The sequence below is a fragment of the Carassius gibelio genome, chromosome A9, assembly GCF_023724105.1.
Source record: "Carassius gibelio isolate Cgi1373 ecotype wild population from Czech Republic chromosome A9, carGib1.2-hapl.c, whole genome shotgun sequence".
Taxonomy (NCBI): domain Eukaryota; kingdom Metazoa; phylum Chordata; class Actinopteri; order Cypriniformes; family Cyprinidae; genus Carassius; species Carassius gibelio.
In genome coordinates this window covers 12,570,918-12,595,206 of record NC_068379.1, presented here as the reverse complement: position 1 = coordinate 12,595,206, position 24,289 = coordinate 12,570,918, and the positions used below count along the sequence as shown (strand labels likewise).

Here is a 24,289-nt window from a genome sequence, read left to right as displayed (position 1 = left end):
TGGGGCGGAACGAAGACAAGTCCTGATCAAGAGGCTTCCAAACAAATCTTTGTGTGAGTGTGTGTTATGATGCCCAATACACATTAGTGTTTGTGTTTGTTCTCCTAGTGAGATCATGTGTGTATTTGCGTGCCAAAATGTGATTTGAGTACATGATTAGTAAGGCCATGGTGTGCATGCATACAGCTGAGCGGTTCCCATAACTCTCTAGGCTGACGTGGACTACTGATTATAAGAGCTGTATGAGACTGAAGTATTTGCCGGTTGTGTGTTAGCAACTTTAAACTACCAGAAACTAGTTTGTTTTTTTCACAGAATGCCATTTTGGTGAATTATTTCATGTGTTTGATGATAATTATTTGTGTTTTCTGCTTCTGAGGCAGGTTTATTTTCCAGTTTGACAGCTCTCTGATGGCAGATTGGTATTAAAACCCATACTAATTGCAAAATACTTACTATTTCTTCAGTATGTGATTTGTATGTTCATAGTTTACAGTACACATTTTCTGTACCCATTGAATACTGGAATGATTTACTACAATTGCTAAAATGAGCAGTATAAAAAAGTCACAATGCAAAGGATATAGTATCTCAAAGTGCAATGGGAACAACTTAACCTTCTATTCCAGAGTAATGAAATATCAAAAGTAATATATCCTGATTGTTAAGGTCTCTTTCTTGGATCATTATTTGCCTGGATTTTGCCACAAGTTATTTATTTTAATTTAAATAATTAAAGATTAACTTAAAGTTGGATTCAAAAGTTGTGTATTCGTTTATGTTCCCAGATGATAGCTGGATACCACTTGTTGAATTAATCTAGACCACAATCTAGCATACTACTGTTTGAAACGCTATATATTTGTGATTCATCACTGACCACTTGAGTATTAGCTTTTTATCTTCAGCAAGGGTCAAATTTGGAGTTTGATATATCAGAATATAATTTCTTAATACCAGTTTTCAGTTGAAGCATGCGGTTTAAAAATATAGACAAAGCACTATAGAGGTTTTAATGTTTCATCATCATTATATAAAATTAATTATTGGTATATGCATCCTTTGTTTCAGCAAATGAAGCTTATATTTATGTGTGTGTGTGTGTGTGTATGTGTGTGTGTACAATCCTGAGGACTGCACCTGTCTCTGCTCTGGCTGCAGTGTTTGTGGTTATCTTTTTTAGAGAGCTGTATCACACTTGAGCAATCGAGACTTCACTCAAAGGAAGCTCAGAGCCAGCCGCCCTACGCAATGTGTGCCTCTCCATTCTCTTCTTTGGCAACAGCAGCTGTATTTTTACGTTTAGAAAGGAAGTTTGCAAAGAAGTTACACAAACCATGTTCTGTGTAAAGATGAGCATTAAATGGTTTGTATATAGGATAAAGTCCTAAATTAGATCCACCATCCCCCGTTTTCGTGCCTTCACTGGTGTGTGTGTGTGGGTGAGGGCTCTTTTTGTGACATTGTGCATGAATGAATTTAAAGGGCAGGCTAGACAGCCCATTGATATGGTCTTAAAACATGAGAAGCATGGAGATCTCTTTTTTTTCTCTTTTTCTAACAGTAAAAACAGCTCTTTATAATGGTGTAGCACAAAATGAACTTTATGCTACACCTGGCAAAGGTTTGTATGTACTGTACATGTAAATATTTTTTTATGTCCCAGTTGGAAGTAATATTTTATATCAAACACAAAATTAGCCTGTTGTTGAAAGATCGTGATTTTTCTTCCTCTTGTTTTAGTTTTGTTGGGTTCATTTCATTAAAAAAATAAGAGAAAAAAAAGCTGTCACATGGAGCTCTGGCAAAAACAACAAAACGTAAAACACCCTTGATAAACTTCTGATTACATTTCACACTGATGTAAAAGACACGCACATCAATTGGATTTACAATCTCACACAATTTCATTTAAACCAGGTACTGTTGCAATTCCCACAGTTGCAAGCCAAAAAGTAACCACAATTTTATTCTCAGTTGGCTTTGAAGAGTGTAAGCAACCTTATTATTTTCGATAAGAGTCAAAAGACTGTATCAGCATACTCATGAATCAAGAAACAATATGATGCTGTGATGATCAAAACTTATTGTTGTTTCATGTCTGACAGTCTCATGTGTGTATCCCACAGACCCCCAGCGCCTGGGCCGATGAATGCGGAGAGAAGAAGAGGGGCTGTCACAAGCGCTCAGCCTCCTGCGGCAGCACTGACCAGCTAAAAGAGGTCAGGATGCGTTTAGGGCCTGATCTCCTTTCCTCCCCCGCGCTTTGTTCCATTCAGCAGAAGCAGGGCCATGGCTGGACCCCCTCGTTGTTTTTCTCTCCCCCGTGTGAGATTGTGGATGAGGAGACGGGGCAGCAACAGGCTGTTGGGGATAGTGGGGAGGGGAAGATGGAGGCCGTGTCATTATCATATTATTGGCAGGCTCTAGTGAACCAGAAGCAGCCTGGTGTCACCTCACATTACACCCTCCCCTCCTCCTGTTTGTGTGTGCACCCTTCCTTCCCCTGTCACATCCACCAGTGGCTTCATACGCTGTTCTCTCTATTCAGGTGTTCTTCCTCTCTTCCACCACCTCATGGGTCTTCTCCCTTTGTATATCTCTTCTGTGCCTGGGTTTCACAGGTGTCTGTACGTACATTATCTTCTGCCACTTGTTATCTCAACTGCTATCTATCACCGATCAGTCGACTCTATACTCTAGTGTGTACTAGTGTTCTACTTCATAGTTAATCATTCTCTAAACAGTGATCAGGTCATATGTGAAGCACTCACCGCACACTGTAGGCACATCTGATGGAACCTGGAGAGCAGCCTACCAAGAAAACATTTATAGATATCATAGGAGAGTTGGCCCGGCATATCATGTTTTGTCTAAATTCTAGTTTGCGTTCTGCAAGTGAACAACGCCTTGTGGTGCCATCCCAAAGAAATTCAAAATCACTCTCACGGACCTTTTCCTGGACTGTGCCCAGCTGGTGGAATGACCTCCCAATCTCAATTCGTACAGCTGAGTCTTTACTCATTTTCAAGAAACATCTAAAAACTCATCTTTTTCGCCTGCACTTAACCTACTAACACCAGTACTTTTCCTTTTCTTGTCTCTTTTTTCCCATTTAATAAAAAAAAAAAAAAAAAAAAAAAAAAAAAAAAAAAAAAAAATTATATATACCTGGCTATGTGTTCTATACTAGACTAACTGAGACTTGTCATGGCACTTGTATTCTGTTGTTGTTCTTTTGTTGACCTGACTGCTTCTATTGTTCTCATTTGTAAGTCGCTTTGGATAAAAGCGTCTGCTAAATGATTAAATGTAAATGTAAATGTAAGGCAGTAGACAGATGGGTACCCCAGAATGCACTGAAATATTTTTTTTTTTTTTATCTATTCATTACTGAATGGTATTCCAATAAAATAGATCTATAAGTTCAAACATCTTGTAAGAATTAACAGATTCTACTAGGAGCCATTTAGAGCTGGATGAGAGGATGGATTAATAGATAAGTGGATTGATGGATGGAAAGGTAGACAAATTGATGAATAGGTAGCTGGGTGGATGGACTGATGGATTGATGGATGGATGGATGGATGACTGAATGAATAGGTAGGTGGATGGATTGATAGGTAGGTGGATAGATTGATGGATTCACGGATGGATAGATGCATGGATGGATGGATGGATGGATGGATAGGTAAACTAATGGATGAATAGGTAGGTGGATAGATGGATAGATGAATAGGTGCATGGATGGATGGATGGATAGGTAGACGAATGATAAATGGGTAGGTGGATGGATGGATAGCTAGATGGATGGATAGATGAATGGGTGGGTGGATGGATGCATGGATGGATAGTTAGGTGGATTGATGATAGCTAGATGGGTGGAGGAAGGATAAGTAGGTAGGCAGATGAATGGAGGGATAGGTAGACGAATGATGAATAGGTAGGTGGATGGATGCATGGATGGATAGATGATAGCTAGATGGGTGGATGGAAGGATAAGTAGGTAGATGAATGGATGGATAGAAAGATTATGGATAGACGTAGCTATGGATGAATGGATTAAAGAAACATAATGAGAGGAATTGGAAGCTTGTTAAAGCTAGTTTCTAACTAGTAATTACAGATCTTAAAAAGACGTGAGTGGTACAAAGAAGCAAGGATCTTGTAATTACAGTAATGAGCAGTGATATTTGCTGCCTATGCAGATCATTTCAGATTAATCAAATTTGAGGTTCAGTTTTAGTTAGGATGTTCGCTTAGAAGGTATCTGCCTCAGTAGTGCAGTGAAGACATCTTCTAGTTTTGGAACAGAGATGTTGTGTCTGGTACAAACACAATATAATGTACTGTTCCTTCTCAAACGAGCATCAAATAGTCACACACAGACAAAGATTATTTTAACATATAAGGGTTTCGCTCATAGATTCTATTCACGGACTTGAGGCTGGGTTAAACTCTACATCTGATCTCATCTGTACATGTATTGCCTTCCTTTTTCCTAGGCTGGGGTAAGGAGAGATTGTGCGGGAGGGTGTATGTTTTCTGTTTAATAAAGGAAATGGTGTTTTTGAAAGCATGTGTTTTGGGGTGGAGAGAAGGTTTGGGTGTTTATTTGTGTACATTATGGATTACAGGAATGCAGTGCCATGAGACACACAATAATCCCATCTGACCTTAGGCTCTGACTCACCCAATGCTTGAGGTTAAGACGTAAAATACAGTCAGTATTGCAAAATAAACAATGAACGTAGTTTAATTTTATGCTGTCTTTTATCCAAGCAAGATAGATTTGAATGTTCACTTGAAGTGAGGAATATTGTCTTTCCTGACAATCTCTCTCTCGCTCTCTCTCTCTATCCATGTTTCAGATTGTGAAGCTGAGGCAGCAGCTCCAGCGCAGTAAACACAGCAGCCGTCACCATCGTGACAAGGAGCGCAAATCTCCCTTCAATGGCAACCACGCTGCTTTCAGCCAGTCACAGGTTGGTTCTTTCTCATCTGCTCTGAACCCTGCAGACCCGGTGGAGAAGGTTACCTGGGGTGGTGTGGTGATGGTCACAAACAGGAACTCTCTCTCTCCTTCTCTCTCTCCTTCTCTCTCTCATATAATGAGCTTTTACCTCTATAGCAGTGACCCAGCAACCATAAGCCGACAGTCTACCAGTTTGTTTGTTTTTTGCCAAATTTAATAGTATATACTGCATATATATACTTCCTTTTTAAAGTTTGGGGTCAGTAAGATTTTTTAAATGTTTTTGAAAGTCTCTTATGCTCACCATGGCTGCATTTATTTGTTCAGAATTATGGTTAAACAGTAATATTGTGAAACATTATAAAAAAAAAAAAAAAACGTTCTTGAATGTAATTTATTCCTTAATGTAATGTAATTTACGACAAAGTTAAATTTTCAGCATCATTACTCCAGTCTTCAGTGTCATGTGATCCTTCAGAAATTATTCTAATATGCTGATTTACTGCTCAAGACATTTTGTATTATTAATGGCACATTAATGATACACAAAACAGAGAGAGACTGTTTGTTAAGATAAACGTAACATTTAAATAAACGAGTGCACTTAATGCCATATAAGCAGAAGAAGGAACCAAACAGCACAACACAGCGTCAAAAAAATGAAGTTGGCTCCTGTGTCCCCATTAAAACACCTCCCATTACTTTAAGCTAATGAATATCTGCATAGTTTCTGCCTCGTTCTCTCTCTCACTCATTCTGAAAGCATGTAAGTGTGCATACCACTGAGTAAAAGCGTGTGTGTGTGTGCTTGTGCGTGTCTTATTGGCAAGGCCAGGTGCAGGCTTGCAGGCTGTTTCAGCGTGAAAGACCTCTCTTCACGAAGAAAGAAACAGTGACTAAATTACTGAGGCCTGTTGCCTGGCCGTGTCTCCCTCCCTCCCTCTCTCCCTGCCTTTTCTCTCTCTCGCTCTGTTTTGTGTTTGCCCATGAATTAGTCCAGCATGTGGTGAATGTGCCACACGCCTGGTCTTTACTGTACTATAGCTGTCAGCCAGTCAATTAAAGGCCACACTCTGTCCGGCTCGCTGGATGTGTGTTTTTGGGGCTCATTGTGCGGCTGGGTTTTTTTGTGTGTGTGTGTGTGTGTGTGCATGTGGCAGCCTCAAGAACCATCTGTCGCCTCACTGTATTCATCTTTTGTATTTAATCCTCTGAACTGTACTCAGACTCTGCCCTTCTGCTGCACAAAACACCAGACTATTCACAGCTCGGCCTGAACTGGACAAGAATACTGATTTGACCAGCGTAGTACACCTTACAGATTCCCCACTCAGAGTCTGTGTTCAGAATGGAATACTAGCTTACTATTAACTGAATGTGCAGTATTCTGTATATATGTATATCATGGTGGTAGTGTATTGAGTCATTGTCACATGATCCAATTACATTCCATGTATAATTAGTGGCATCCAGTTATTACAATTTAATTCTAATAAATTATTGTAATTGTAATTAAATTTTGTGAACAGTGTCTTAAGTTTTGGCTGTTTAGGTCAAATAAGGAGTCAGAACAAGGTTGTTTACATTGCATTGTGGGATAGCCTTTTCTGTGACATCACTGATCACAAGAAATGTTAATTGATTTCATGTATATTCTGTTTGTTTTCAGAAATCTAGCACTTGTCAACTGTTAATGCTTTGAGCAAACACAAATATACTGCAGAGATAGAAAAGGTTAGTTTACTGTTAGGTACAACCATACTCCAACTGTAGTTTTGCTGAAGGAGAATGATTTTTGGTTTGCTTGAAACAAACTGTAAGACTATTCATGGTTTCAGCCTCTCAAGACCAAAATGTTTCTCTCCCCTCGTGCCTCTCTTGCTTTCTTCAACCAGAGATTCACAGCATAGCCTCAGTGTGAGAAAACATATGGAAGTGCTAACCTGCTATTCCAGGAACCCAGACTACCATGTGATCTTTAGCTCTACACAAACACACACACATCTGTAAGTCCCGTCCCCTCCAGCAGATGATGAGTATGTGGGGGTGATTGAACGGTGTATCATTGGTCAATGCCATTTCGTTCTGCCATCAGATTCCTGTAGTTCTCTTCATAGCAGTCGAAGTGGAGCTGGATTTGTCTTTTATAGGTTTATTTATTCAGGGAGTTTCTCTGCTGTGTATTAGCCATAATTTGAAGCAGCTGAGGTTGAGTTTAGAGCCGGAGAGATGCCCATGCCCGGTAATTATAACAAGCATGGACGTAAGGTGAGAGGGCATGTTTCTGCACCTCAGGCTGAGTGGACGTGCTGTTTCTCAGCTGAAACATCACGGTCAGGTGTCACCCAGTGTATGATGCAGGCTGTAAACTTTTCCCCTTTCATCAAATTGTTGACTAAGTTCAACCCCAAAATTTTATTGTAAACTTCAATTTCTCTCTGTCTTCTACTTTCTTTGTTTTTGGACTCCGATGTAAAAGCAGTTTCCTAAAGAACACACACAGTGTGACCTCTGTCGAGGGGGAGGAATGTGTGTGTGTGTGTGTTGTCTCACGGCTGAGTCGGGTATACGTGGGGGTGTTCCTCCCTTTATGTGCATGGAAAGCAGAAGATGAAGTGGCAAAGATGAAGTGGCAGTCATGAAAATTGCATTCTTTCCAGAATTAAAAGCCCTGAAGAGGGGGAATAAGAATAGAGGAGGAATGAAAGTTGCATTTGAAAACCTTTATGAGAGATCTGGCCATAAGGTCATTAGCTCCAAGTGAAGAAAAGAAGAGGAACATCAGACGAGACACAGAAACACGGGTGAACAGCTGTGGAGATGTGCGCATCTTCTTCAGGCTTGGGAACTGCTCTGTAACAGATTGCAGAATCAACATACTCGATCATAGACTTTAGAGTAGACACCATATTTGTTACAATTGAATACAAGGTGGTAATACTAACTGTTTAACCTGTTGTACTGTTGTGTACCTGTGAGTGAGTAGTTCAGCTAAAATAATAATTGAAATGTGTCTTTCCACAAATTCCAGTGAACAAAAAGTCATGAGTTATTATGTCCCAAATGATGCACTTGTACTGCTCTTTTTACTCTTCGTCTAGTGTCTGATAGCCCTCCTTCCAATACGTCAGGAAATGCATGATGTTTCCAATATTCCACTCTTTGTTCAAGTTTCTTTTTTTTAAGTCCATTATCCATGTATTAAGTACACTTATTGTTTTTTTTTTCAGTGTAAAAACATTAACTAATTACACTATTTATACCACAAATTAGCATAGTGCATGAATAGTGCATGAATACGAAATTGAGATGCACCTATGATTTATGAATTAGACAACCTATTCTTCTGTCCCAATGGCCTATACTTTTGTTCCTCATGCTTCGTTCCATTCATATCAAATTAATCATATGCAAATTAAATATGGTGTCCACTGTGACTAAGGTCCATAACAATAACACCCATCATATTAGTCCTCTGTTACTCTCTAGATGTATTAGCATTAGGTTAGATCTAGCATTTCCAATCAATGGGCCTCATGAAACATCAGCAAAACGAATGGCTGTTTAACTCATTCATAAATCCGCTCTTGTGTAAATTGTTGCATTGAACTTCATCTCTGCAAATCACCAGTGGACAAAAATAGCAAGGGATGTGAAAATTAAGCATGACCTTGGACCTACATTTATGAAATATTGAGCAGACTCTACTTCCTTCCCTCAAAGACTCATTTTGGCATTCTGACTAATTCATGACAGTAACTTCCATGAAGTTAATCCTCAGTTTGTACTCCGTAGCCATGCTAGGTGTATTAGCAGTATGGTGTACTGTTGTGTACAAGGCTGTTGATCATATTGTTAATGAAACTGTGAAAATATATTTTCACACGAGTGTCCAGTAGACAAACAACTCTGGTGTATTGGCAATCAAGTGGTGGCTTAACAATAAAAACAATACTGGAAGTTTCATAGCTCGAAGCTAACTCCTCAAGTTTTTGTCTTCAACACATAAAAAATTTCCCCAGTCATTATATTACAGTTTTTCTCTACACACAACCCTTTTTTAAGTATTTTGTCCTTAAATTCCATTAAATACATGTATTTATAATCATTGTTAAGTGTGTTTGGAATAAATGTCAAGCCAAGGTTTAACACTATTAAGAGACTGAATGTAGTGTATCATCATCAGTACATACACGACTGGTCAAAAGTTTGGGATCAGAACCATTTTTAATGTTTTTTAAAGGAGTTTCTTATGCTTATCAATTCTGCCTTTATTTGATCAAAAATACAAGAAAAAAATAATATTGTGAAATATCATTATGATGTAAAATAATGTTTTTCTTTTTTAATATACGTTCAAATCTAACTTATTCCTTTGATCAAAGCTGAATTTTCAGCATCATTACTGCAGGCTTCAGTGTCACGATTCTTCGGAAATTCTTCAGATTTTTTAATCAGTGCTGGAAACTGTTGTGCTGCTTCATATTTTTATTGGAGCCTGTGATACTTTTTTTTTTTTAAGTGTCAATTATTTAAAGAGCATTTATTTAAAATAGAAATCTTTTCTAACAATATACTTTCTTTTTCTTTAATTTCTTTATTATTTTTTGAAAGAAATTACAACTTTTATTCAGCAAGGATGTGTTGAATTTATGAAGCGATAGCAAAGATTTATATTGTTAGCAAAAATTTTTATTTTGAATAAATGCTGTTCTTTTTAGCTTTTTATTCATCAAAGAATCCTGAAAAAAGTATAGCAGTGTCCAAAAAATATATTTCAAAAAATGAGAATAAAATTACATATTTTTTAAATATTCACACTATTTTCGGTGCTTAACACTTTAATTTGATTAGCTAACCTCTAAAGAAAAAGATTTGAAAATGCATTTCATGTCCACTTTAAAAAAGCTTGATACATTAAATATATATACTCCGATCAAAAGTAATAATATTTGTTAAAGGTCACGTTTTTCATATTTTTTTTTTAAGCTTCGATTATGTTTAGAGTGTGCAATATAACGTGTTCATGTTTTGCGTGTAAAAAAAACTGTATTTTCCACACAATTCACCTATGTTTATACCGCTGTTTTCACTGTCATAAAAACGGGCTGATGACTTCCTTGTTCTATAAATTCCCTCTTTCAAAAATACGTAACGACTTCTGATTGTGCCAGTGGTTCCGGTGTTGTGATTCGACACCAGCTTAGCGCACGCTGCCCTCCTGGAAACGCGATTGGGCTAGTTTTGGAGTAGTTTTGAGAAGCAAGTGGGCAGGACTTGTTTTGAAGCCTGGCAATCCTGATCTGAACGCACGCGCTGGAGATGTACTTCTAATCAATGGAGCGTTTTTACTGACGAGATGCGCAGGAAAATCGCATTCGATTTTTTGCACAGCCCTACCATCTAGTTAACAAAGCTAAACAGCGTTGCCCTTTGTGTAATAAGTTACAGAAACTGTTAAACGCACCAACTTAAATTATAAAATTATAAAACTTATAATTTATAATTAATATAACTTGTGGTCCATAAACAATGCCTTCTCCAGACATAGAGGGAACTGCTCCATCTTTCAAGAATAATCTTTGTGCGATTCCGGCATTAAACTGATTGAGATTGAGGAAGCTATCCCCAGCAATATGTGCTGCACATAGTTTTACATGTGGATTATAATTATGATCTCTAAGTACAGCGTCCCTGGGAAGCACAGACAAAGGTGATTGGACTCTTCAAACGCAACTCTTCTAGTTACGTCATTACTGCAGGAAGCAGGGATGTAGTCCAAACTGGTCGTTCGATGTAGGTGAATTCTGTTAAATAAAATATCTCGCTTGACATTGAACTTTGAGCTTTAGAGTTTAGAGTCTCTATCTCCTCTGCTTTTTCTGTCTGTCATGTGCTGTGCTCGATGATTAATAATTAACAGTTTTTGGCTGCTTTCTGGGCTTGACTGTTGTATTTGTTCCTAAAGGATTGAGCACATCTTTTCCTGCATTCTTGCCATTGTCTGTGTGGAGTCCAAAGCGCCTGCTAGTGTCAGAAATGAGGAGTGCAGAGGCCCTCTGTGTGCCATCACTGGAGCATTTAGAGGAAATGATGAAGCATGCTACTCTGTTTAGCTTTAGTTTGATCACATTCCATACTCTCACATTTGGAAATGAACTGGACTCCATTAAACCAATATTTCAGGTTAAATACAAGTCTGTCTCAGTCAACAAAATCTGAGGCATCAAATGACAGAAAATAAAAGTCTTGTACCTCAGTTTGTTAAAAAAGAAAAAACCTGCATGTTAGAGAAGTAGTCTCAGGGGCAAATGCGTAATTCCCACATAGACTGCACTAGTATGAGCATATGTTTTTGTTTTGAACGGTTTCATTTAGATTTTCTTTTGGCACGTTATGTGTAAAACCTACTTTTGCAAACGAACACAAATGTTTCCGATGCTTTTTCTTAAAGAGTCTCCTTTTTTTTACTGTGATTTTTTTTTAATATGTTGTTTTTGTGGGGGTTGATGAATTGAGTTTTTTCATCACTTGTGACTTGTATCTTTCTAACCTTCTTTTGAAACAGTAGAAGCTTCTCAGGTTTTGTTCGATCTGAGTTTTTTTTGAGTGGTTCTGAACTTTTAAATTTTTTGTATTGTGAGTCCAGGGAGACAGAAGAGATGCGTTGTGAGTCATTTGAACTTGCGTGGGGCTTTGGAGGGGGTCGTGCCTTTATGTCTCTGCACAAACCTTTAGTTAAGCACCAGTCAACAACTTCAACCCCATGAATCTCTTGTTTTTATACAGACCAGAGTGGTCATAGAAAGGCTGACGTGAAAGTGCCCAGTATAGCTATCAAGGCCTGGAGACCTTTCAAAGGGATTCTTCTGTCGAACCTCTTGTTTTAAAGGCAGACTGTGGTAACCAATACAGGCCTCCATACCAGTGAAGAAAGGCCCTTTAGGTTCAGTCGGGAAGACTTTAACTAACTGTTTTACAGAGGCTTCAGTGCGTGATCATGGGAGTTTTTTTTTTACCATTCTTGTAATTTTGTTGCAACTAAAAGCAACAGAGCAAATTAAGTTGGTTTATATATAACTTCAGTTTTATTTCAGTCCACATTCAGCCCTCAACTGTAGTTGAATTCTAAGGCGGCATCCAGACTGAAATGAAGTCTCACTAATTTGGAATGTGCTACGTAGAAACTACAGCTACATTGCTGCTCACATGAAGTTCACGAACAGTGCCGCTCCTGGCTGAATCCAGTAGAGTTTGGCATTAGCACATGTTGCAAAGCTAACGTTGCGATACTTGAATACAGTGCAACAGTTCGATTCTGTAGGCAGGGATGGAAATTAACTTTTTTCCACAGTGGCCGGTGGATCTCAAAATCTTACAGCCACTCAATGTTTTTACCAGCCACTTTCTTGTTTTTAACCGCCAATGTGTAACTGCATGTGAAAATTAATACTTCAAGATCTACAATACTAAAGCAGTTTATTTAATCTCAAGTCTCAATGAAATACTGACATTTTCTCTTTCAGTGCTGCTCAAAATCTATCTAGGCAGCTTACTAGGTTTTGAAACAGCCGTTTTTTGTGGTTGAGGAAACACGTGGGGAAAAGTCCCCTGTAAAAAACACTGTATCACTGAAAGAAATCTCTGCTTGCAAACTTTTACGCCATCGATGAACGAGCGTTTTTAATACATCATTTTTACACGTCTCATCACACCAGAGCTGTCAAACATGTGTAGCTATGTTGTTTCTACAAACAAAAATAAACAGCGTAACAACTTACTAGCCACAGAGCTAACTTCTGAAAAAGTACTTAAAGACTGGAAATAAAATGCATCCCCCGGAGAGCAGTTATTAGACACGTGACCGATAATACTGTTTGTTAGTTTGCAAACAAAAAGATAAACAAAAACTGTCCATATTATCTAAAATGTTGCAGAATTCTGGAGTAGAATGAACTTACCAGGGTTTGACAAAGAAGTAACAGTATGCGGAAATTTTTGCGCAATAACAAACTCTTCACGCGATCTTGTATATCATGAGCCTGTGCTATAAAACGTACTGTAAATAACCAACAAATATATCACTCCGCCAGCGGCACTAATTTCAGCTGCAAACATTGTAAGGTTACTGTGAACAACGCCGCCGTTTCGAGCTCGGTTTACACTGCCTTTCTCCACGGAGCTGCTTCGGATTATATATCACTTTATTGTGTGATGTACACACACCAGGGATGGAAATTAACTTTTTTGGTAGGTGAAGCAAGTTTACCCACCACAACACAAAATCACCCGCATTTGGCTGGTGGCGGGTGCTAATTTCCATCCCTGTCTGTAGGTAAAAATCCCATTCATTTTCTCCATAGGGGAATTGATTATTGACTTAATAACTTACAAACCTTTGAAGACCAGACTTAGGGTGAGCTCAGAAGTTGTAAATCAATGGTATATGCTTTTGTTGAATCCATCATCCTACTTCATTTCAACTTATTTTTTAAATCATCATGTGTAACAATGGAATTTCTGGTGGGAAACTACATTACCCTTGATTCTGCAAAGAAATCACCACCAATCCATGACATGCACATTTTGTTCTCCAATCATTTAACCTGCTTAAACTCTATCCCTTTCCAACAGCTGACTGCAAGCTTTCATTTAGCTTTATCCAGTCAACAATCGATTGATATGAATTAGTCCATTTCTTTAACATGTACGTTGGTGGGGAATAGCACTTCTGTACACTGCAACTTTAAACACATTTTTCGCACTCATCACATCTCTGGCTGACGGATTATTCTCTTGCGGTTACTGCACCTTAATTTGAGCCTCTTATTTAAGAGGCAAGTGTGTGTGGCCAAGAAGTTAGCATGGGTTTGCTAGCAGTCCAGTGTAGCCTCTATAGACGTCACCAAACTGCTGAGCCAGGTTTCTTCTGTCTGAAGACGACACCAATCAGATCAGTGATGCTGACCCAGGGGTCCGAGAGCGCCGTGTCGTTCTTTATTGTGGTCAGGTCATACATTATTTCTGTTAGTGTCACAGCACGCCACTGGAAATCTGATACGTAAACAAATATTTGCCTCCTAGCGACCGCTTGCCAGGGAGTAGCTAGGAAATAGCTGAAATCACTTAACCGGTGACCTCGAGGGTCAGGGTTTTTCTCAGCTGTTTTCCATTCTGATGAGCAGATAAATAACTAAACCACTCAGAAGAAACGGGTCCAGAGCACTTTTATGTTGAAACAATATGATCTCCTATTAAATGCACACATGCACGTTGGAGAGAAGAGAGGCATGTAGTGATACTGCATGTGAGTTTAAAGCCTGGCTCGCTCTTTTGAGATGTTAATGAAGCAAATCTGGCGTGCTTTGAGCGAGGACCACCGCCGGGCCACACAACTCTCAGCAACGTCCTGCTAATGCCCTCACATTGTTCCCTCTTACCCTGAGAAAGAAGAGGGGGGAGGGCCGACGGCGAGAGCAGCTTTAAAAAAAGGGGGTTGGATGGAGAAATACACTTGGAGAAAAAAGATCAGAACAAGGGATAGAGAGAGGGCAGACATGATGAAGAGACACGGGAAGGAGGGGGGCCGAGAGAACTAAAATCTAGAACATGAGCCGAGACAGAGCACAGAGAAGAGAGAGAGAGAGAGAGAAACCAGTGGACCAGGAAGAAGACCAGACCCCCTCTCTAACAGGATGACAGGAAGTGGACTTTCAGGAAAGGTGAAGTTTTTGTCCGCTCTCTCACAGAAGACGTCATAAACAGCAGCTGTTAGCATAGATGGCACATGCTGTGGATGTGCATGCTGATTTAACTCTAAGCATTGAGTTTGCATGATCGTGTTGTCTCAGTATGTCGCCTTGTGTAGTCGTGAGTTTTGCATCAAAGACGTGCAAGCGAGGCTCAGAAGTCGACCAGGGAGACAGAGTTACGTAACTCACTGATTTGCAGAGGACACCAACACGCTACCTTGCAATGTGTCTGTGCCATGTTGTGATAAAATGTACCTCTGATAGCTTTTAGCATCTTAGGGAAACTGAAGTGTGTAAATATTCAGCTGCTGTGGGACGCTGTTGCTGTAAGTTTTCACACAGGCAGTGTTTCCTTTCACTGACCTATCTGTTCTCATTTTGAGGTCGTGTCTCTGTGTTATGGACACTGTACCCAAACACACCAACTTCATACACACATTTATCTGCATTGATGGCCTAAAGCTTTTAGTTGATTAATTACTGTTACAAACTTCAGGAAAAACACGCAAGTGCCTCTTTTTGCTAAACATAAGCAAAGACTAAATATAAGCAAAGATTAATAGGAGATCAAAAACTTACTTCCTACTGTGTTTTTATTTTTTTTATAATATATGTTGTTTTACAGATAAAATAATAAATAATAACATTTAATTTTTAAGTATAAAAACATATAGTTTAATTTTTTATTAGAAACAAAAAAAAATTTGGTAAATCGATGTAACCAGAAATTAATAGGAGAGCAAAGGTTGTTTATTATTATTATGTGTTTTATTTAAAATTAACATAACAAATAGTATAATATATGATATGATGAGTTGATATTGTATATTATTTTATATAAAAATATGTAATATAAATTAAGTTATATAATGAATAGATTTTTTTATTAGTAACATAAAATGTATGAGGTGAATCATATAAAATAAAATAAAAACTGCGGTTAACAGAAGTGACTTCCTATTTTATATATATATGTTATATATGTGTGTGTGTGTGTGTGTGTGCAAATACAAACTCACACACACTATATTATGACAGAGTTTTCTTTCTTGGGCATACTATCAAACATCCCTTATTTATTTATTTTTTACTCTAAAAATAAGAAACTAAAACTGCCAGTAGGTGGCAGTGAATGTCTTTATGAGTAAGTCATTCATTCATTTGATTCCATCAGAGGGCTAATTCTTTCAGGAATGATGTAGATGGCTCTCTTTATGAAAGGGTTATTGAATCATTGGTTCACCCGATTTGTTCAAAACGCAGATTCATTCTGAAACGAATCACGTCTGTGTTACTCGGAGATGCACAACAGTTCTGCTGTGGAATTAATGGGTAATATTTTCATTGGCAAAATTGGGCAAAAAGTGTTAACTGTGTAAAAATATTTTGATTGCATGATTTTTTTCATAGCTAATTTATTAAATGAACGCATTAAATTGACAACCCTAATATATACTGAGTCAAAGCATATGTATAAACCACTAGGTCAAGGCTCCAACATCACATCCAGTAAATAATCACACTCTTCACTCTCTCCTGTTCCAGGCTCCTATTCCAAAGAGCGTCCTGATCTCTATTCCCATCTCAAAGTCCTCCGTCTCTCGTTTCCGGAACAGCGTGGAGGGGCTGAATCAGGAGATCGAGCGCATCATTATCCGAGACACCGGAGACCGAGAGGAGCAGCTTATTGTGAGTGTGTCTGACACGCTGCTGCAAAAACACTCTCCGTTACATAATCTGGTGTCCCCTAAGACACAGTGTGTGTTTATAGACCTGAAGGTTTGTGTTCTGTTGTGTTCCTCTGGCCAGCCTCAGGAGGCTCCAGATGGGCATCGGGCTCCTCCCCCTCTCAGCTCCCGCAGCATTGACACACAGACGCCCCTGGGCACCGCAGCGGGCAGTAACCACAGCAACAGCAACAGCAGCAGCCGCTCTCAGTCCATCTCACCCACGTTCCTGAACGTGCCAAGTGAGAACTGCAGTGATAGTCCATCTCCCCATGAGGGCGAGACTCTGGCTGACGGCCGGGAGAAAGGTACAGCTCACATATATTCACACCCACATACACTCCCAGGTCTTTTCACATATCCTTAGGCCCACGTAAGAACTGCACACACATTTTCTGCTGTTGCTTTTCATTTTCTTAATTTTTATTTTGTACTTGTGGGGTGGATTTAAACATGGTCAGATTTATTATGTGGTGCTAACAGTGCCACACGTTTCATTATTAACTGAAAGCATAATTAAAATAGTAAATAACTGATTTATCTTCCACCAACCAACCATAATATTTAGCTTTGTATATTATTTTAATAATATATTTGCATTATATTTTATTTATAGGTTTAGATTTAATAATAATATATTTTTTAGCAATTTTTCACATTTTCTAAGAGAGGTTTTTTACTTGCTAAGAGCATGTGCTGTTTGATTGTCATCTGTACATCTCCATTTTTTTGTGAAGATTGTTATAATTTTGTGCACTGAAAGGTAATATATATTAATTATATTTGAGTCCAACATGAACACTGCATTAAGATGCTGTCAATTAGAAAATAACTCTGCTTTTAAAAATGCAATATTGATAGACATTTTCAAGCTGATTTGTTATGCTTTATGTGGCCCTAGAAATTGAGAATCTGGTGCTTTCTTATTTTATTATTATTTACATTTATATCCAATTATTTTACAATTATTTTAATTAAAATTTTACAAATATAATAAAGTAGCTTTTCTTATATTTTCATTTTAAATTGTTAAAATGAAAATGATGTGTTATGTTTTATTATTATTTGTTTACATTTGTATTTGTATTTTTATTTATTTATGGTTTTAGTCATTTTAGAACTTTTACTTATGATATTTGAGTTAGTTGCCAAGGCAACATTTCTCATTTGACTTTAGTGTTTTATTTATTTTTCAGCTAATATTTATATATATATATATTTATTTTTTATTCAACTTTCAGTAAACAAAAACATAATTTTAGTAAGCAATAGCAACACTGATCTAGTGGACTGTAATTCTATAGGGCTTCCTTAAGACTGTTCAGCTCTCTGCATCTCCAGAAATAATCCAGCCTGAGCTTTACTGTCATTCTACTCATTTTTTGTACCATGTTCAAATCAAGTAGTGTCTGATTGTCATTTTATGCAGCTCACACAAGTGCTTCTGTAGACTGTAGACTGTAGATGGATAAAGATGGACTTAAAGGACTAATTCACCCAAAAATGAAACTGAGTTAGCTTTATTACTCTTTCCACTCATTTTTTGTACCATGTTCACAGATCTAGCCCCCAACTCACCACTACCCAAATACGCCTCCTCCCCAAAGCCAAACAACAGCTACATGTTCAAACGTGAGCCACCCGAGGGATGTGAGCGAGTCAAGGTCTTCACAGAGGAAACACAGTGAGTGCTGCAGTGTGTCCTGATTCGCTGCTCCATCTGCTCTCTATTGTTTTACAAACTGAGCCTTAAAACCTAGAACTTCAAAGCTGAGTCAGAGCTTCTCACCGTCTTATCGCTCTCCTCCTCCTCTCTTTTTCATCTCCTCAGCGCCAGGCCTCCACAGGAGATCCCACAGTTCCTGTGCCCAGATAGGAACAAGGTCAATTTCATCCCCAAGAGCGGCTCTGCCTTCTGCCTGGTCAGCATTCCCAAACCGCTGATGCCCACACAGGAGCTCAACAACCTGAAGAACCAGAGTGCCGGCCGTCTCACGCCCGAACCCGAGCCGAGAGTCTCGAGAAGAACCTGCATGCTTTCCCAGCAGCCCTCAGGCTCCTCCCCCTCCTCCTGTCTGTCAGAGAGTTAGACACGCCCCTCAACGGGTGTCCTAGCAACTGCGTCCACATACCCTGCACATTTCAGTAATCAAACATGATTAAAAAAAAAAATCTCTCCAAGAACAAAGTGGTCATTAATAATCAACGGCTTTCGTTGAGTGAGAGGAAGTGGTTGTCTTTCGCTATGCACATTTTTAGCTTTGTGGAAGGAGGCCATTTTTGGGAGGTTTGTGATAAACGTATTTAGCTTTTTTATTATTCCTCTACCTTTCATAGATACGAGTGAACTTGAGAATATGTGTCTCAGATCATTAAGAAAATGAATCTAAATGAGCCTTCTCAATGATTCAGTACTGAGGAGGCTATCTAGATTTGATTTTGTGAGACACGATGTGTATTTTATAACAGTTTGCAGTGGATCACGTTTGCGAGAAGCGTTTCTATTTTACTAGGATCAGCACATCATTGAATACAAATGATGCCATTTCAGATGAGACCAAGAGACCTGGTAGAATGAATTCTGGGTTGATGAAGGTCTCTGGGACTGAATTGTTTTCACAGTAGCAGGCCTTCTCCGTTCAGTGCGGACAAAAGCAGCAGGGGAACATGAGGGACCGGTTCTCTGCTTCTTCTCCTCTTCGTTTCTCGCTGGTGGCGAGGAGACCGAAAGATGCTAAAGATGAGAATAGTGAGAGAGATCGCCTAACAGCTACAGGACGAGTGGCCTGTAAACCCCATTCTTTTGTTCGCATGGCTGTGAAATGCATTTCAAATGCATATGGGTCCAAACTCTGAACTTCACCCCAGCAGGGAACAAAGTGATAAAGTGAAAGGAGGGCACGGCAGGATCTGGGTGGACCGACGGGATGTTTTCCCACCTCTCACAATGATGAAGCCGATTTAGCTCGAGGGATGTTTGAAAGGAGGACACGACAAGTACAAAATTGACTTGAGAAAATGTAACGCATAAATGTCCAAGTAGTGAATGATTCGGATATCAGAACATTCTTGTAATGTTTCCTGTGATATCCGATGAAATAGTTTACAAAGTCAGAGCACAATATTGTCATTAGATTGATTTAATGCATACATTCTGGGAAATTTCAATCAAGTGTGTGTGTGTGTGTGTGTGTGTGTGTCACTAGATTTAAACAATTAAAAACGGCACAGATTTCCTCTCTGTTTCAGTTTCTACATGACTAGGCTGCTTGAATTCCTGTCATTTTCATCATGGAGCAGACTTCCAAATCTTCCTTATTTGAGCATCTAGACTGATTTCCTGTGCTATAGTTGGTTTAGCATTATTTTGTAATAAAAAAAAATAAAAGTAGTGTCTGATGAAAGCTCACACAAGTGCTTCTGTAGGCTTGGCCAAAGAGAACATTTCCTGCGGCTCAGTGACGGTCATCGTAGATTAAAAAAGATGGAATTAAAGCAACATAAAGGAAATGAATAGTTCACCCAAAAATGAAACCGAGTCATTTATTTTTGTCGTTCCAAAATTGTATGATTTTCTTTTCTTCTTTGGAGCATAAAAGCAGATATTTTGAGAAATGTCTCTCTCTCCCTCTCTTTATTTTTTTCCATACAATGAAAGTCAATGGGCACCAAAATAGTTGAGTTCCCAACATTCTTCAATACATACTATTTTGTGTTCCACAGAAGAAAGTCAGGAGCATCTTGAGGGTGAGTAAAAACTGACAGAATGTTCATTTAATGGATAATAATAGTACTAGCTGAACATTGTCAATCACTTCTAGAAGTTTTATTTTTCAGCTTCAAGCTCAGAAGTGCTTTGGGCAGATTGTAACACACAGGTCACAGATGCTCCACTAGGGTTTTGGCTCGTGTTCGCTGCGTTTGTGCTTTGTGTGCAGGGTGGGGTTCCTCAAAGTTGTTTTGTTGGGAGGCTTTTTTAGCAGAGTTCCTGTTTTTTCTTGTTCGCTGGTGTAGGCAAGGTATTGTTTTGAGCTTTAAACAAAATGCAACATGACCCTGGAATATTTTAGCACTTTTATACCAGCATTGTGAACCAGAGCCATTCGGGGCTTCTGTGTTTGAACTGAAATAATCTCCCAGCCTGTGATTACTATCTTAGATCAGTACTCAGGAATGTAAAAGCAGCAATCTCTTCTGGCAACGGCACAGGAATCCAAAGGTTTCTTGCTAAAAACAAATTGATAAACGTTTTACCAAGTGCTTTTGTATATCTCTTTAGGATGTGTATTGAAGTAGAGAACTCTCTCACTGTAGGGCCAATATTAATATACTTTTATATGGGTAGTGGCATACTCTTTCTAAATAGAGTGGAGTATCAGTCAGTCAGATATTTATAATCTATATGTACAACTTCTTAATGCGAGACAGTGATGTATGATGGGATGGTGTGTTGAATGCTGTCTGTCTGAGTCATGTAGTCTCTCGTGTTGTTACGTGTCTATGGAACTCAGCAGAATAAAGTTGCACTCACTCTTAAATGTCTGAGGGTGTTATTTGACATGCGAGTTGACTTTGGGGTTAACTGTTTTTCCAGTAATGAGATGTATTTGTTGGACGATGTGAAGTATGATCATTAAGAGAACTCAAGAATAATAAACAAACCCTTCCAAGTGTCATTAGAAACATGTTTCCTCTCTTGCTGAGAACAAAAATGTGGAGTAATGAAAATATTTGTATTTTGGCACAAGACCTCTAACGCTTTCTCACACACCACCTAGTGGCACTCATGCTGTAATAACATTATAATGCATGCCACATGATAGACACTTACAGAAGTGTGACCATATGTCTTTTTCAGTCAGAAGGCTATATATATATATATATATATATATATATATATATATATATATATATATATATATATTACCCCACTTTGTTTTTTATATATAAATTAAAATAGAAAATAGTTATTTTAAGTTGTAATTATATTTCATAAAATTGTACATATAATAATTGTACTGCATTTCTATCAAATGAATGCAGCCTTGGGGTACATAAAGAACAAATTTCAAAAACAGTGAAAAATCTTACTCACCCCAAACTTTTGGGCAGTAGTGTAGAATTGGAACGCACTACAATATTTAACCCAAACTGCTAGGGGAAAGAAAAAAAATACAAGGAATAAAAAAAAATGTGATGCCAATGGATGATTATTGACTATAACGTGTGAACAAATATGTGTGCTTTTACATACAATCACTCATCAAAAATGTTCAAATTTTAAGTTTTGCATTTGAATATTTAAATTCAAAATCACAAAGAGAATCTGACGTTTATCATATCAGTTTGGACACTTTCATATGCAGACTTTAATCAAAATAATCTCATTTTGACAACCTTCACTCTCTGTCTTTAACAACACAGACTGATGACTTGGACTTCATGAGTGAGCCATCAGTCTGAGAGTGATATGGAGCTGTGGTGTGTGTGTGTGTTTGTGTGTGTGCAGTAATAAGTGTAGCTGAAAGGTGTTTGAAATGGTTCAGTCATGCAGACTCGCCCTCCCCTCTCTCTCTCTCTTTTTGTAGGGTCTTTTGTGAATGTAGGGGAAAAAATGTTCACATGGAGGGCAATCCAAACAGGGGCTTTTCCCGCAGTGACTCCCTATACCCACCTCATCCCCCGCCGGAGCAAGGGCCATTACACAGCACTATTTGAGGGCAGGCACAGACATCAATCCCACAGTGCATCAGCACCTCATTGCCTCATGTTGCATTTAAACCCCAGACACAGAATGAACCATGATAAATAAATACACTGTTTAAAAAACAGCAAAGGAAAAAAAAACTGTTGAATGAAAGCCCATCTCAAGCAGATTATTATTATTATTGTTATTATTTTTTTCACAAGCTGAGGTAAATAAATATTCGCGTTATTTTGCAAGTTTTATATTCCAGACTTCTGCTATAAATAAATAGATTGCATGCAGTGCAACACATTTATTAAATTTTCATTTAGTTACATTTATAAACGTAATTTTCACTTCGACAAACTGCATTTTTACTGTTAAATTACACGTAATGTCTAATGGAAACTTAGCCTACTTTTAATCTTTTTTTTTTTTTTTTTGCTTAGTCTTTTATCGTTAAAATTAAGATTTTGTGTGGGTGGGTGTGTGTGTGTGTGTGTGTGTGTTATGACTGTTGATGGTCTTAAAGGCAAACAAATGGAACTCTTGTCGTTTCAAACTTGAGGAGAGAGGGGTTGAAAGACGCTTGTCCGAGGGGAGCCCATAATTGAAGGGGGTTTCTGCAGGGGGTTTCTGATCGAAAGCACTGACAAATATGACATATTTTCAGTGTGCACTCACTAAATGACAAGGGGCCTTTTTTGGATAAACAGCAAATTGTTCTCCTATCGAGTCTGTTTCTCCGTTCTTGAGCTCAAAATGAGTCTGCTGACATGTCCCTTCACGACCTCAGCGTGGGACCCTGAGCCTGAACGCGCCCGTGAACGAGCCGGAGCCAGATGGGCCTCTAATCTCACTCCCAGCCTGTCTGGGATCACAGGCCCAGATTCCTCACGCTTTCCCTTCGGTCTGAGCGTGTGAGACTCATTGTCACAGGCTCAGCTCAAACACAGTCTTGTTAGTTTAAAGCTGACAAAGGATCAGCTGCTTCTACAGTCACAGAGTCCTCCAGGTCCTGCTCGGGTTATCTGTGCTGAGACTGAGAGACGCATGATGTTTAACATTTGAGAGGCGTTATTTAAGCCTTCCGCTTATTCAAGAAAATGCAGGATTTCTGAACTTTTTTCAGGGGTGTTAAAAAGGGATGGAAATTATTTCGTTTATTTATTTCGTTTTTTTTTGGCGTGGCGCCCCTTACCGGTGAGATTTATAATAACAAAAATGATGCTCAATCTTTTTCGCCGAGTCATCAGTTGAGTACGGATGGAAGAATAATCATTTCTTTAATAATAAATAGCAAGTCTGTGATTTAAGAGTTATTATTATTATGATGATGATTTACATTTTGTTCATTATTAATGTGCAAAACGTACGGAAAAACATCTATATATGGGAAAGATATATTTATTAATGCAAATAATAGCCTACATTGAAATAACATTGTTCAGCAAAATGACAAACGAGTAATTTCGACATTTATAACACAATTCTAACATTTGGATATCTTAAGTGTTCAATTTCACACCCATGAAAATATATATATTTTTTTCATTTTAATTAATTCACAAATATATTACACCATATTAAATGTACTAAGTTAATGCACATTTGTTGGTTATCTCTATCTTGGGATCTTGATTTAGAGAGCAGTGTATTTCTGTTAGATTGAGGAGGAAGAGAGATAGGATGCACACAGACGGGGTGGACTGTTAAGATAGACTAGAAATGACATAGTTCCAAATAATCATTAAAAAAAACTATGATAAATCGATTTATTAAAAATAAATAAATAAATAAAAACACAAATTATTATTTTCATACGAGTTCTGACATTTTACTTTTATTTCCTTTTTCATTGATGATTCTCATTCAAATATATATATTTATTATTTATTTTATTTCCTTTTTCATTGATGATTCTCATTCAAATATATATATATATATTTATTATTACATTAAATGAAATGATAATCTTATGCATTTGAACATACCCTATATAAAGTAAAATTTCTTATAATTTTCATAACTGGGGCATTTTTGATAGTCTTACCAAGATATTTCATTATTAAATAATGTTAAATAAATATTCAATGTAAAAAGAAAACAAAAAAAAAACATTGATGTTTTGTGTTTTGCGACTCTTTAT

At 38.0% G+C, this 24,289-nt stretch overlaps 1 protein-coding gene across 1 annotated transcript in view; it reads left to right on the top strand.

The window, feature by feature from the left end:
• LOC128019645 (protein FAM117B) overlaps positions 1 to 20,992 on the top strand; it is a 37,989-nt gene extending 16,997 nt beyond the window's left edge. Inside the window, exons 3-8 of the mRNA XM_052605741.1 lie at positions 2,130 to 2,222; positions 4,872 to 4,985; positions 16,273 to 16,416; positions 16,537 to 16,762; positions 18,015 to 18,138; positions 18,286 to 20,992. Coding sequence (XP_052461701.1) covers positions 2,130 to 2,222; positions 4,872 to 4,985; positions 16,273 to 16,416; positions 16,537 to 16,762; positions 18,015 to 18,138; positions 18,286 to 18,544 — 960 coding nt within the window. The 3' untranslated portion in view covers positions 18,545 to 20,992. The remainder of the gene's footprint in view (positions 1 to 2,129; positions 2,223 to 4,871; positions 4,986 to 16,272; positions 16,417 to 16,536; positions 16,763 to 18,014; positions 18,139 to 18,285) is intronic.
• Positions 20,993 to 24,289: the final 3,297 nt, after the last annotated feature.